This window comes from Nicotiana sylvestris, chromosome 10 (genome assembly GCF_000393655.2).
Source record: "Nicotiana sylvestris chromosome 10, ASM39365v2, whole genome shotgun sequence".
NCBI classification, from domain to species: Eukaryota; Viridiplantae; Streptophyta; class Magnoliopsida; order Solanales; family Solanaceae; genus Nicotiana; species Nicotiana sylvestris.
Window position 1 is genome coordinate 126,564,858 of NC_091066.1, and position 15,075 is coordinate 126,579,932.

At 36.2% G+C, this 15,075-nt stretch overlaps 2 protein-coding genes across 2 annotated transcripts; both read left to right on the forward strand.

Moving 5' to 3' along the window:
- The first annotated feature begins 6,102 nt into the window (after positions 1 to 6,102).
- On the forward strand, positions 6,103 to 6,564 carry LOC138879917 (uncharacterized). The gene has a single exon (XM_070159565.1). The coding sequence runs from the start codon at positions 6,103 to 6,105 to the stop codon at positions 6,562 to 6,564; it is 462 nt and encodes a 153-aa protein (XP_070015666.1).
- Positions 6,565 to 11,295: 4,731 nt separating this feature from the next.
- LOC138879918 (uncharacterized) lies at positions 11,296 to 14,177 on the forward strand. Its single transcript, XM_070159566.1, has 4 exons — positions 11,296 to 11,586; positions 12,055 to 12,342; positions 13,071 to 13,208; positions 14,058 to 14,177. Exons 1-4 carry the CDS (start codon positions 11,296 to 11,298, stop codon positions 14,175 to 14,177), a joined length of 837 nt encoding a protein of 278 aa, XP_070015667.1.
- Positions 14,178 to 15,075: the final 898 nt, after the last annotated feature.

A 15,075-nucleotide genomic window follows, 5' to 3' on the forward strand; every position in this document is an offset into this window, starting at 1 on the left:
GTGATGAATAAAGTGTTGGGCCAAAAACGTGAGGGAAGTGTCAATCCGAAAAAAATTGACCCTGTAACAACCTCCATGACCCGTTTTTAGTACTACTATCTATGAAGCCTCTGACTTGAAGAAGTGGCGGACTATCCAGGATACAGATTTTTGGGCTAGTCCTCAAAATCAATAAAGTAAAAGAATAAGTAAAAAAGATAAAATGTTTCCACGTGAAGCAAACGGCGGAACTCGCCCATTAATTGGGGCAGTGAGGTGAATATCCTAGCTCATAACCTGCTTACGTGTAAAACTTATACCTACATTGTCATAGATCAATGTAGGTTTCGACGAAGAGAACGTCACTATACCATGAAAATACTCAGTGAGTCTCAACATTCCCCTCACGAAAGCTGGAACGAGACTTGAAGAAAACGTGAACGCAACGCAGCAAAGCATCTTTAAAATATAACCATTTTTATATCCGATAATTCATCTGAGCAAAACAATTTTTGTAACTTCCAGATATGCCATTTCTTTTTTACTTTCTTTTCTAAAATAATATGCAAAACTCAGACAAATAATATGGAAGCTTTTGCTCAAAATAATAGTTGTAAATTTCTTTTATAAAATAACCTTTTTTTTGGAGGAATACCATTGAGTTTAACATTCTTTCTTATTCTTATTTGAAAATGACACTATATGATTGATAATGGTGGACGATCCCAACCCAATCGCCTAAACTCTATTTGTGTGGTGCCTTATAGTTTATGGTTTTAGCATGCTCGCCTTGTTGTTCCTTAACAGGACATTCTATCATGGTGTCTGAACCAACACTACACCAATCTCATACTCTAGCACGAGTAATTTCGGGGTAACACAAACCTTAGAGGTTATGAACCCTTCTCAGAAAACTTAGGAAACTCCCAAAATATTTTTCTGAAAATTCATTCTTTGACCCTTGAGTTTAATTTTGTTTCTGAATTCTTTTGATGAAATGTTGGAACAAGTTTTTTATTCTTTAAAAATAAAACAATCAATTCGCGGGTCATTCTGATATTCAGGACATAAGATAAGTATGAACATGATTTTCTCATATCTAAAATTTTCTTTCTATCAATAATGAATTTAAGCGTATAACATCATGAAAATACTTTCTAAGCTTATGATGGAAACACTCATACAATACAATTTGATCAATCACTAGCAATAAATTATTCTGTAATAAGGAATTTACCTTTCAAACCCAAAACTCTAACTCTTCCTTGATGTGTGATCTTGCCAAACTGTCACGCCCCAAATTCTATCTTAAGGACCGTGATGACATCTAGTTTTTAAGATTAGATAAGCCTATTACACAACAATATCAGACAGATTATAACAACCTAATATTAAATAAAACTGAAAAATAACCCAAAACATAGCCAATATGGTAATACAACATTCACAAATCCCAAAACACGAAAATACGAAGTCATAAGCTCTACAGAATAGTACACAAAAAATCTCAAAATACAGTACTGTTTGGGAATTTCAATAAACTAGTAGCAATTTTTTCATTTTTTATTTCTAATTTTTACCATTCTTTTAAATTTAAAGATATCATATACATGAATCATATTGTAACTTTCCAAATTCTTTATTGACTTTTCTTGTTTTTTTTTCTTTACGTAATGTCATGCAACTTTCCAAATTATTTTCTTCTTTTTCCATACTAAAGCAAATTATCTACATCCTTCTTTTGGATTATCAATTCTCTTCGTACAAATAATCATTTATAATTTCTTTTTCTTATAGGCTATTAATTCCTGAATCTTTAAAACAATTATTTAATCTAATTTGTTAAAATTACCTACAAATAGGTAATATATTTATAATTAATCTATATTTTATTTATTAAAAGAAGAAGAAAAGGCCTCCACATTAAACCAAGTGGCATCCTCACAATAGGCCACTTGGCAATTTAGGACAAAGTTAGTTACGTTAGATAATAATTAGTTTCTCTTTGAGTTTAAATTTTTAAAAAAATTAGATTATAATTTGTTGTTAATATTAGTTACTCTTTTTAAATTTGAATTTAAACATACTTATTTTACGAAAATAATAATTTTTTATATATTTAAAAAAAATTCTATTTTACGCTCAATGCCATCTTTCAAGTTTGACACTCAGATCATCTTGTTACAACTACCATACCTCTATAAAATTTTATTTGTCGGCATTCTTCTACACATAAGTAATTCAACTATTATGCTAATAAAGACATTACTGTAGAGATTGAGAAAGGGGACGGGCTTTTTGGTATTCCTTTTGAAATGCAAGACAAGTCTTCTACTAATATGGAGGCGTTCTATGATAGAATAAGAGATGAAATTATTGAGAAATATTATCATGTGTGAGTGACTTTGCTTATTATTTCATGTTAATATATAGTAATTTGTGGAATAGACTTCTAGTTCATATTGAATGATGTATTTTGATTATTCACTCAACATGTAAACAATAAGTGATTATACTAAATAATATTATATGTTTTGGTATAACTATATATGTCATATCGATTTAAATCTTTAATACGTATATTTATTTTATGTTTTATATTTTAATTAAATAAAATAAAAAATAATAAAAGTCACTTAAGGTAAATATTTAAGCTCATTTTTTCTCTTAAAAATAATTATAAGATCTTGGTACTATCCTTTTTGGTAATTTGACACTCAAAAGTACTTTTTAGAAAGATCGGCCAAACATCATTTGTTTACCAAATGTTGCAAAAAGCACTTCTTAAATTAATTGGTCAAACATAAATTATTTTTTTACAAAAGTACTTTTGGATAAAGCACTTCTAAAAAAAATACTCTTTGAAATAAACAATTTTTGGCAATTTGCTAAAGCGGGCTCTAAATCTGCTACGCTCTACGAGGGTTATTAGATGCACAATGTCACAATGTAATTGGAGTTGAAGTGGTGAACTCAAAATTTTAATTTTATGAGTTCAAAAACTCAGGTTCCAATTCTGGGTTCATAGTTAAGTATTTTTAGTAATTTCAACAGATTTTATTCTGATAAATTCAGATTTAAGTTAAAACTATGGATTCAAACGAACTACTGTATCATTACTTGTAGGATATTGTATATAATTTTATAACTGGAATATATTTAAAAGATAGTTAAGTACTCCTAATACTTATTTTCTTGTGTGTGTGTGTGTGGGGGGGGGGGGGTACATTGTCCCCCTCCGGTTATTTTGAGTTTAGGTTTGTGTATAGAGTATAGACTCCTCCATTCCAAATCCCATCAACTATTGTCAATAACAGTAAAATCTCATGACCAGGGTCATTTATTTGGTTCATTACAAGAGTAAGAAACTTTTGACAAATATTTATTGACCAATCAAATATTAACTCTCTATCTGTATATATTTCTTTTATTTTCCAAACGAACGTCTTCAGTTTGTAAAGAAGATTCGGAAAATATTAATCCCAGTAAACATCAATTATGTATGCCATATTATTTTTTCAAAAAAGAGCTCATCAAAAACCCTCTCCTTAAAAGGAATGAAAGCAGAGTGTAAGAGTAAAAAAGAGGGCCATGAGGCTGCATAATTGTTTTAGTCTTCAATTTCTTTCTCCTTTCCTTCTTTCTGCCGCCTGCTTCCTTTTTCCTTTATTTCTTTAGCGCCTGTTGGATTGGATCTCCAAATTTAATGAAGGTTTATTTAGTTGATAGAATACCTATGCTCGGTATTAGTAGATTGGAGGTTCCAATCATGTAGAAGTAAGCTTGGTAAAATCGTCTCTAGCTCAGCTCGAGCTCGATTATATTAGGCTCGATTCGACTCGATATTATAGCAACTTTAGTTGAACTTAGCTTGGACTCAACTCAACTTGATATTATAGTGAACTCAATCAGGCTCAACCTGCTAGACTGGACGTCCAGTCCTATTTAGAAGTAATTAAAACGAGAATGTTGCAAATCCTTCCGAAAATAACCAAGGTGAATAAAAGGTTTAATGAAGTGTAATGTGATTACAATAAGCATATTGATGGTCTAATCATTGGAAGACAAAAGAACCCTACCCCCAACTCAAGCAAAATCATATCCTACATTTACTTTCCCAAAAGCCAAGGAATAAAGAAACGAATCAAAACAAAGTGTGTCCCAAATTACTCCCATCACTAACTATATATTTTTCTCCATTATTTTTGCATCGGAAAACTCTTCTTTGACACTTTATTTTTGTTGGTGGATTCATACCTACTTTTCCACATTTCACATAATGATTATTTTCTCCTTTTTATCCCACCAATGCTTAAAACAATATGACCACCTTCACTTTTATGCCCAAAATTATCATGATTGAAGATTAGATCACAACATTATACGGCGATAATTAAAGGCCATTTCACATATCCTCCTCGATTTCAGCAACTTGTTCTACTCCATTAGCGAGAAAAAATAATCATTCTCTTATTTTCAATCCAAATCCCAATTAGATTTCAATTTGCTTTTTCCCAATAAGTTATTCTCCAAATCATTGTTTCCTCCGCACTATTATTTTGGGTTTATATTTTAAGTTCGGACAGTAATTTTTTTTTTCTTTCTATCGGATTGAGTTGATCTACATGTAACTCTACAGATTAAGCCTAGTATGATTTTGTGAAAAATACAACAATAATATGAAAAATTCTTTACATCATGAAAATATATAACTTAAAATCTATTTTTTCCAAGTTTGAAAAGTCAAAAGTTCTAAGGGACATGATCTACTGTGTGTTTAACCTTTCAGAAAAGGTGACAATGATCCTACAATTGTATGCTGAGAACACTGTTGGAAAGTCGAAGATTGATGTACATTCATCATTGAATACGGGCAATATCTTCAGACATCCAAAATAGTGAGATGTGGTGAAAAAATGTGGGATGGAGTGAATACTTGTGACACCAAATCATAATAACTCATACTCTTTAATCTTCTTTTTGCTCAATTTTTGTAATGTTCAGAGTACATTTGTTAAGTTGATTCCATTAGTTGCATCAAACAAGAAGAATATATATGTGTATCACTTAGTCAATCAACTGTTATGCATGATTATTTCATGCAGGGGCGAATGCAGAGTATAAGGTATGAGTTTTGTTGAATTAACTAGCTTTGGCTCATATATATGTCTTACATACGTGTTAAGAAATACACCACATGTTTACACATTAAATTTTGAATGTAGTAACTCAAACGGTCAACAGGGTCAATGGCATCCCAAATTCATAAAATTCATATATCCTGAATCCGTTTTCATGATGTTTGGAAAGAATCCAAATCATTAGAAGTTTATAATCTCGTGATTAATATGCCAATCAACTAAGCATTATTGTAAAAGTACCACAAATGATCTAGACAAATTCAGGCATGTAAATTCTGTACTGACTAAACTGACATAACAGTCTCTGCTGCATTATAGACATAATACAGAGTAGTAAGACAGTAAAGTGAAAGGAGCTGAGCCATGTTGGAATAAGAGACTTTCATGGGGTCTTGTGAAATTCAACAGATTAGTGAAGTATTCAAAGTTAGGAAAGCCAAAATCTTACTTTCTCTCTTAACAAAGCAAACAAAATTAAAATACCCTTCCTTCCTGCAGTAAAGGACATCAAGAATATCTTTAGTTGTCTCTCTTTATTAAAGAAAAAGCATCCCTTTTTTGAATTCAAAACCCCCCTCAAACCAAACCAAGAATATATCTAACCTAATGGAGTACAATAACCCCACATGTATGATTCTTGATAATTGCTTATTTTTCCATTTCTTCTCCTAAGTCTTCTCTTGTTTCACTCAAACACCTTAGAGATATTAGCCTAGAACCCTATCACACCAAAATCAAGAATCACGCTTTATAAAATGAAATATTCCTACATGTATTGTCTTAGCTAATGTTTGTTCTCCCATACTTCTCAAAGACATTCCTTTGGTTTCACTCAAAGAACACAACCTTAGATTTTAGTCCAAAAATAAGTTCATACCATTAGTCAAACTGCTGAACTCAATCGCTTGTTGTTGTTACTCTTCAGTTTCTGTTGGCGTCTGTTCTACTTACCCTAACTTGTCTAAACCAAAATTCCAAGAAAATGTCTCAGTTGGAACCACAACAACCAGTTCAAGTTTATCCTAATAATCCAAACAATTTCCCTAATCAGGCAAACAATATCCCAACTCAATCTTCTTCTTCTTCCTCTTCTCAGTCAAATGGTTCATTTGTCAGTGTTTTCGTTGTCCTGGCTATAGTTTTGGTCATATCTCTCATTGCTTGTGTCGTTGGACGTCTCTGCAGCAAGAAAAGCCATGGTTCTAAGGTGAAGAAAAGCAATGGTCATCCACAAAAACAAAAAGAGGGAAAGCAGAAGCATAATGAGTTTCATCAAAGAGGTCAAGGGGATATAGAATTTGGATTTGATAAGAGAATTGCAAGTTCTAAAGTTGCTGCAGCACATGGAGATCATTATAAAGGGTCTAAGCCTTTTAAGAATACTGGAGGTAAAGGAGGAGTTAGATTTGCTGATGATCATATTGATTTCAGGCCTGGTCATTGAAAATTAGTAGAAAAAATGTTCATAGAGGAACTCCTTCTATGCACCAATCACTTGGTAGCTTATAAAACTTTCTACTATATGGAAGGGTAAGGTAAAGGGACATGTGTTTTGTTGGTGTTTTACTTTTTTCTTTTTGGTTAATTGTAGCTTTTGGCTTGGGTTTTTATTTTATATTTATGCCTATGCAACAAGTTTGTTGTTCTTGGGATTGTCAAAAGTGTAGTATTTTAAGTTTTTCATCAATTGGAAAATATGGTTAATGGGGGTTCAAGAAAAGCCAGATTTGTTGCTTTTCCTTCATTTCATTTGTTATTGCCTCTCTACATTCGCACGCTAAGTAACTCAAACGGCCAACCGCTCTAAAATTTAGCGTGTTTTGGATAGTAGAGGTCTCAAAAACGATCCACACTCACCTGCATCTGAAACGAAATTAAAATCAATAAAATAAGAGAAATATAGTTTTGGGTAATTACACGTAGCAGTGTAAGGGGTCCAAAATTATTTATTATCGATTGCTTGTGTATCATGTTACCCGCAAAGTTAAAATGAGGATTTTTGAATTAATTTCATGTATAATTGTTGAACTTTATATTCTATAATAGTGAAGTGGCGAAATTATTTTGTTTCATATTAAACTAATTGAACTTTTCCCCATAAGAGTAAGTCACACAACAAACATAAACGTTAATGGAAATGGTCGGGGAATCTTTGCCAATATCTAATATGATCAATCTCATTTTAAAAAAAATGGATTAAGAAGAAAATTAACAGAAGAGAAAAAAATAGGATTTAAAAGAAATGTACTTTTGTGTTCGGGCAATTCGTATTGGATATGAGAATTTCAGTTTGGATTTTTCGATTTTCGGATTGAAGAAATGATAATCCAAATCCAATCCAAATAAGCTCGGATTGAATCAAACTTTTTAAGTTCAATTTCAGATTAATCGATTTGAATTTTCGGATTTAAACCTATATGTTGAATTGTTTTTTCTTCTTACAAAAATGAATATCTACATTCTATTTTATGTATCACTATTTTCTTTTTCTTATGTTTTTCAAAAAAAATATTACATCTCTATATCTAAAATTAATAACTTAAAACTTTATATTTTATCTAATGACAAACTTTTAAACTCGCAAAATTATCATATTATATTTAAGATTATAAGTAGAAGTGTTTACTTATTTTTAAAATTTGATGTCCAATCAAACATCGCCATATATCTATCTATATTATTATAAATGCACGAATAATATATGCTAAATGTTGTATGACTAAAATATCCCTCAAATATTGATCGACTTTTATACGCTTAAATATTTATATAATTTAAGGATATAATCATAAATCACCTAAGGCTGAAACTCTTTTTCGATTTAAATTAAACTACAAATACGTTGGGTCAAATACTTTTGGTACATCTTGAATGTAGCCTACCAAGTCTACAAAATTGATTGTCTAATACTGAAGAAATTTTATACTAAATAAAATTGTTTATTGATTCTATAGGCATATAAATTTTATTAAAATTAAATTCATAAAATAATTTTGGACTATATTTTAAATTCAAGATATATTGGTCCAAATAAATATATGGGCTAATATAATTGAATTAATTATATAAGTCCAATACATATGGATTAAATAAATAAGTCTTAATCCATTGGGCTAGCCCATTTAATTGGGCTAAAGTGATGAGCCCACTTCATTAAGCCCAAGATGTCATCTTCCTAGAGGCCTGGTTTGGTGCCACGTGTCAAATGACGTAGCGCGCCAAGTAAAGCGAAAGAGCCAATAGGACCATGTCACGTGTCAAAATGACGAGGTATGTCCAGTCACGCTAAAAGGCCAATGAAATCGCGCCACGTGTGCAAGTGACATGTTCTGGCCAATCAAATGCAGCCATGTCACAATTTAATTTGATTGGTCGGAAAGAGTTTGTTCTTATCATAACTCCTCCCTTCCACAACTATAAATAGGGGTCTTCATAACTCAGAGAAGATACCAGAAGTTATAACAAGAAGCAAGAAAGAGCTCGTGGATCAAACGCTGCAAATTTCTCCACAAGTTTCAGGCTTCAAGTTCAAGTTCAAGAAATCAAGTGCAAGTTCAAGAACGAAGAACAAATCAAGGTCAAGTTCAAGCAATCAAGTTCAAGCAATCAAGTTCAAGATCATCGTTCGAGGCAACAAATACATATTCAAGATCAAGCTCAAAGGTCCTTGAATTTATTTACTATAGAAAAGTAGAATCAGAGGATTCATAGAGATTGTAATACTCAAATATTCGAAATAAAATACTACGATTGTTGCGATATTTTTCGGTCTTGATTTTATTTTCTCGACGCAAATTTATTGTCTACAAATTCTGGCACGCCCAGTGGGACAATCTCTACCTCTCATCTCAACTTTTCAATCACCAAATACCAAGAACATTGAAATGGCTTTAAAGAAAATCAACTCCGATTCAACTTCCGCCAAGGCTGCTAACTCCAGGTTCTATGCTGATGTGGAAAGCATCCTCGATGTTACCTTTGGAAGCTTCAGACCAGTTACAAGGAGCAAAGCAAGCTCTCTAGGACAACAAGCACCCCAAGTGCCATCTGCATCAACCCCTGTTTTCGGATCTTCATCCTCAAAAGGAGCAAGATCTTCCACAAATGCATCTGAAGGAGGAAGCGATGTTGCTGAAAAGATCAAGAAAACTCTTGCTTTGCTTGACCTCTCCGGATCCAAGCACTCTGCTGTGAAGGAAGATGATGATGCTTCAAGTGATGGATCCTCCCCACTTACACCACATAGCGTGAGCCAATCAAGGATTAATCTGTGTGAAAATCCATGCTACTCTCCATCGTCCATGACAATCATGCAAGCCATGGTGACAAACACTTCATCTATGGAGGAGCAGTTGGCAAACTTGACGGAAGCAATCGCTGGCTTGACCAAATGCATGCAAAATCAAGAGGCTAAAATTGACAAGCTAACAGACAGGGTAGGAATCTTGATGAAAGAAGAATCCACCCATGCACCCGGCAAGCTCCCAGAAGTTCTAGAGAGTGACTCTCCCCCAAGACAAGTAGCATCTACTAAGGCTATCCCTGTCTCATCTGAAAGGATGATTCCAATCGATCAACTGAAGGAGTTCATCGAAGGAACCATTAAGAACAAATATGAAGTTGCTGCCAAATCCTCCCTTACATATGCAAAGCCGTACACTGCAAGGGTCGATATGTTGAAGATGCCTGCTGGCTATCAACCTCCGAAGTTTCAATAGTTTGACGGTAAAGGTAACCCAAAGCAACATGTTGCGCACTTCGTGGAGACATGCAACAATGCTGGGACTTATGGAGATTGCCTCATCAAGCAGTTTGTCTGCTCGCTAAAAGGAAATGCTTTTGACTGGTACACGGACCTCGAGGCTGGATCTATCGATAGCTGGGATCAACTAAAGCAAGAGTTCCTTAATCGCTTTTATAGTACAAGACTTACTGTGAGTATGATAGAACTTACAAATACTCGTCAATGAAAGGGGGAACCAGTTATCGACTTTATCAATCGTTGGAGGAATACAAGCCTCAACTGCAAAGATAGGCTTAGTGAAGCTTCAGGCATAGAGATGTGCATCCAAGGCATGCATTGGGGATTGCGCTACATCTTGCAAGGTATCAAGCCTAGCACATTTGAAGAACTTGCAACTCGTGCCCATGACATGAAATTGAGCATGGCCTCCGCTGGAAATGAAAGGCTACCCATCTATGAACCTCGCAAAGTGAATGACAAGCAAGAAGTCAGGAAGTGGGGCAAGTTCGTACCCAAGTCTGAAAGCAAAGAAGCTATGAATGTCAATACGTCACCTATGAAGTTCACGACGAAGGTGAGCAAGAAGCAGGGTATGAAATCCACTTCTTTTCAAGACAAGCCAAGTGGAAAGTTAACTCTAAAAGAAATGCAGGAAAAAGAGTACCCATTCCTGGATTCTGATGTGCTATCCATTTTTGAAGAACTCCTCGAGTTAAATCTCATTGAGCTTCCGGAGATGAAGCGACCAAATGAAGCTGGGAAAACAAATGACCCGAACTACTACAAATATCACCGACTTGTAAGCCACCCTATGGAGAAGTGCTTTGTCTTCAAGGATAAAGTCATGGATTTGGCTCGCGAAAAGAAGATCGTGCTTGAAGATGAGAAAGCAAGCGCAAACCAAGTCTCTATCACCTTTGGCTCATTCAGTCCGGATGACTTATGTGGTTTTAAAGAAAGTAAAGATGAAGAATTACTGGAGAGCGACAAAGCTGAAGTCAATCAACCTGATAACGATGAAGGTTGGACATTGGTGACTCATCGTAGGCACCACAAAAAGAGCCCACGAAAGGAATCAATAGAACAACCAACAAGGAAGATGATGGTAAAAAGACCAACGAAAAAAATCCAGTTAGGCATTTGAAGAAAGCAAAAGTGGAGATGCACCATTCTCAAAAGCCACGAAATCCAATGACCTTGGAGGAGTTTTTACCAAGTTGGTTCCGCACAAAGATTTCCCATGAGGGCATTGATGCCTCTTGTTGCCATGCTGACAAAGGGGAAGAAAAGAGTGATGACCTACTGTTGGCACCATCTTCGGAAAAGCCCATCGAGTCCACTCCTCAAGAAGTTAATGCTTGTGAGGAAAAGGTCACGTTCACAAATGACGATCTTTTGCTAGGTGACACTCCTCATAACCGCCCATTGTACATGGTTGGCTATATGCGCGATGAAAGGGTAAATCGGATTTTGGTTGATGGAGGATCCTCAGTGAACATTTTGTCAATCCACACTGTGAAAGAACTTCGTATTCCCATGAACGAACTCTCACAAAATCATGTGATGATCCAAGGATTCAACCAAGGGGGGCAAAGAGCCATAGGCGCGATCATGCTGGGAATCACTATTGAAGATATGCAATCAAGTGCATGGCTGCATGTGATCGACGCGAAGAATTCATGCAATATTTTGCTTGGGAGGCCTTGGATACATGAGAATAAAGTAGTTCCATCTACCTACCATCAATATTTAAAATACTACGAGGGTAAAGTCGAGAAGACGGTAGTTGCTGATGATGAGCCATTCATCGAGGCTGAGTCACACTTTGCCGATGCAAAGTTCTACTTGAAGAACCGCATTGTGAAGGAGCTGAAAGTTGATGATGGTACGAAAAGCAAGAATGACGGACCCATAACTAAAAGAGCTGATGTGACTATTGGTAAAGCCAAAACTGTTACTAAGGAGGTACCCTCCAACGTGAATAAATCTCATAAAGGGGGTATTGCATCTTATGGAGAGAAAGTAAGTCATGCGCTCCAATATGTCCCTAAAAGGAAGAACGACGAGGGCGGATCACATAATCTCCAAACCAAGACGCTAAGGGAGTTAACCCTTCCGGTAAAACGAATTGAGGCAGTAAAGTTGTTCTCAAAGCCGCTTGCAGGGTTTGTAGCCCAAAATTGTTTGCAGAATGTGGCACTCCCTACAAAGCGAACAAATGAAGGTTTCGATCCTAACGCTTACAAGCTATTTGAAAAAGCTGGATACAATCCCAATAAGCCGTCAAAGTTAGGGAAGCTCCCATCAGAAGATGCAATGAGGCAACCACGTGAAGGTCTGGGATACAAGCAACCGTCACCAGTGCGCATCTCAATAAGAAGGGCGAGTAGCAATTATATTAGTGTAGAAGATGAATTTGCCGCTTCTAACAGACCTTCTGTCTTTGATCGGCTTGGAAAATCAACTGAGAGAACTTCTGTATTTGAGAGATTGGGTCCACTAAAGAAGGGGAATAAGTTCCAGAGAAATCATCGAAATACAAGAACACCCGCTTCACCCAAAATTCAGGAGATCTCTAAGGATTTCCAAAGTTTGGTTCCTTCCAGAATGAGGCGACAAACAAAACTAGTGGTTTTATGTGAAGAAGTACTGAAGGTAAAGCCATACACTGTGGTCTACACTAAGGAACGTGACGAAGATGAAGAAAGTGTAGGTTCTTCATATCATTTCACTATACAATGCGAGAATGGTGTTTCGTCTTCGATGGGAGATAATGCGGATTTGGAGGATGTTTCGCCGTGTTATCACATATCCTTCAATGATGGGGACCTCAAGAAGATGAAGATGCGAAAGATGCTCCACCTGAACTTGAAGAAGGAGTGAAGACGATAGTTGATGCCTTAAAATAAGTTAACCTTGGCACCGATGAGGAACCAAGACCCACCTACCTAAGTGCTTTACTAGAAGCTGATGAAGAGAGCACTTATATTGAGTTACTCAAAGAATTCAGGGATGTCTTTGCTTGGAGTTACAAAGAGATTCCTGGCTTGGACCCGAAAGTAGCAGTCCATCACCTTGCAGTCAAAAATGGTGCTCGCCCTATTAAACAATCTCAAAGGAAGAAGAATGGCCAGATTCGAGTATGTGTTGACTTCAGGGACCTCTATAATGCATGTCCCAAAGATTAATTCCCTCTTATTCCAAAGCTGATGATCGATGCTACTACTGGTTACGAGGCAATATCTTTCATGGACGGTTTGTCGGGCTATAACCAAATTCGCATGGCACCAAAAGATGAAGAGCTTACTACGTTTCGCACCCCCAAGGGTATTTATTGCTACAAGGTAATGCCTTTTGGCTTGAAGAATGCTGGTGCTACTTACCAAAGGGCTATGTAGAATATTTTCAACGATCTTCTCCATAAGAATGTCGAATGCTATGTTGACGACTTGGTGGTGAAATCAAGAGAGAAGGGCGACCACATAAAAGACTTGAGGATGGTATTTGAATTGCTCCGGAGGTACCAACTTAGGATGAATCCATTGAAATGTGCCTTTGGAGTTACTTCTGGAAAGTTCCTTGGTTTCATTGTCCGCCATCGAGGGATCGAAATTGATCAAGCCAAAATGGATGCCATTTTGAAAATGCCTGAGCCTCGAGATATCCATGAATTGAAAAGTCTGCAAGGAAAGCTAGCATACCTTAGAAGATTCATATCAAACCTGGCTGGGAGGTGCCAACCATTTAGTCACCTCATGAAGAAAGGCGTTCCTTTCACGTGGGATTAAGCTTGTAGCAATGCCTTCGAAAGTATCAAAACCTATTTGATGAAGCCTCCAATTTTAGTAGCTCCAATACCAGGAAAGCCATTAATACTATACATTGCGGCGCAAGAAAGGTCTGTTGGAGCACTGTTGGCCCAAGAAAATAGTGAGGGAAAAGAAAACTCTCTTTACTACTTGAGCAGGATGATGACACCTAACGAGTTGAACTATTCGCCAATTGAAAAGTTGTGTTTGGCGCTAGTCTTCTCAATTCAAAAGTTGAAGCACTACTTTCAAGCTCATGTTGTCCGTCTTGTTTCTAAAGCAAATCCCATCAAGTTCGTGATGTCAAAACCTGTTCTTAGTGATCGACTAGCTAGATGGTACCTCCAATTTCAACAATTTGAGATATTGTGCATCCCTCAAAAGGCTGTAAAAGGACAAGCATTGGCAGACTTCTTGGTAGATCATCCGATACCTGATGACTGGGAGCTAACTGATGAACTACCTGATGAGGACGCAATGGTCGTTGAGGTTCAACCTCCATAAAAGATGTACTTTGATGGTGCTGCGCATCGTGGGGGAGCCGAGGCTGGCGTAGTATTTGTCACTCCTCAAGGTGAAGTCTTGCCCTACTCTTTCACTTTGACACAACTTTGTTCCAACAATGTTGCTGAATATCAAACATTAATACTTGGGCTTGAAATGGCCTGTCACACCTCCTTTTCCACCCCGTGAGGGGTGAAGGAGTTTTTCCAATTAAAGTACAATCGAAACGGGATTTGTTTATTTATTTCAGAGTCGCCACTTGGGAGATTTAGGGTGTCCCAAGTCACCAATTTAATCCCGAATCGAGGAAAAGAATGACTCTGTATTACAGTCCGCGAACCAGAAATCCGGATAAGGAATTCTGTTAACCCGGGAGAAGGTGTTAGGCATTCCCGAGTTCCGTGGTTCTAGCACGGTCGCTCAACTGTCATATTCGGCTTGTTTATCTGATTTTATACAATTATGAGCTAATGTGCAAGTTTTAACTTTTAACCGCTTTCGTCATTATTTATATATTTTTTCAAGAATTGCAACATCATGGAAATACATCTCCAACCACGTCACATCAATGCACCCGTGGTTGTTGGCACATTTCAACTCTGTTGAGATTTGGATTTGGGTCACATAAATGTGCACCCGAGTTTTAAGAAAATTAAATTATTAAAAGGCGTGCCTAAAGCGACTAGCGTATCATTTACTTTGGGTAGGGCCGTGAAATTTTGCTAAACGGTCCATCCCGAAGTCTAAGCAATTTTAAAGCAAATATTTACCGAGGGCCCCACAATTTTGTATTTTTATTCGGTGAGGCTCATCTCATTCTTATTTTTTAAAAGGAATTTGCAACGTCATGGACATGCATCTCGGACCACGTCACAATCAATGTACCCGTGATTAGAGA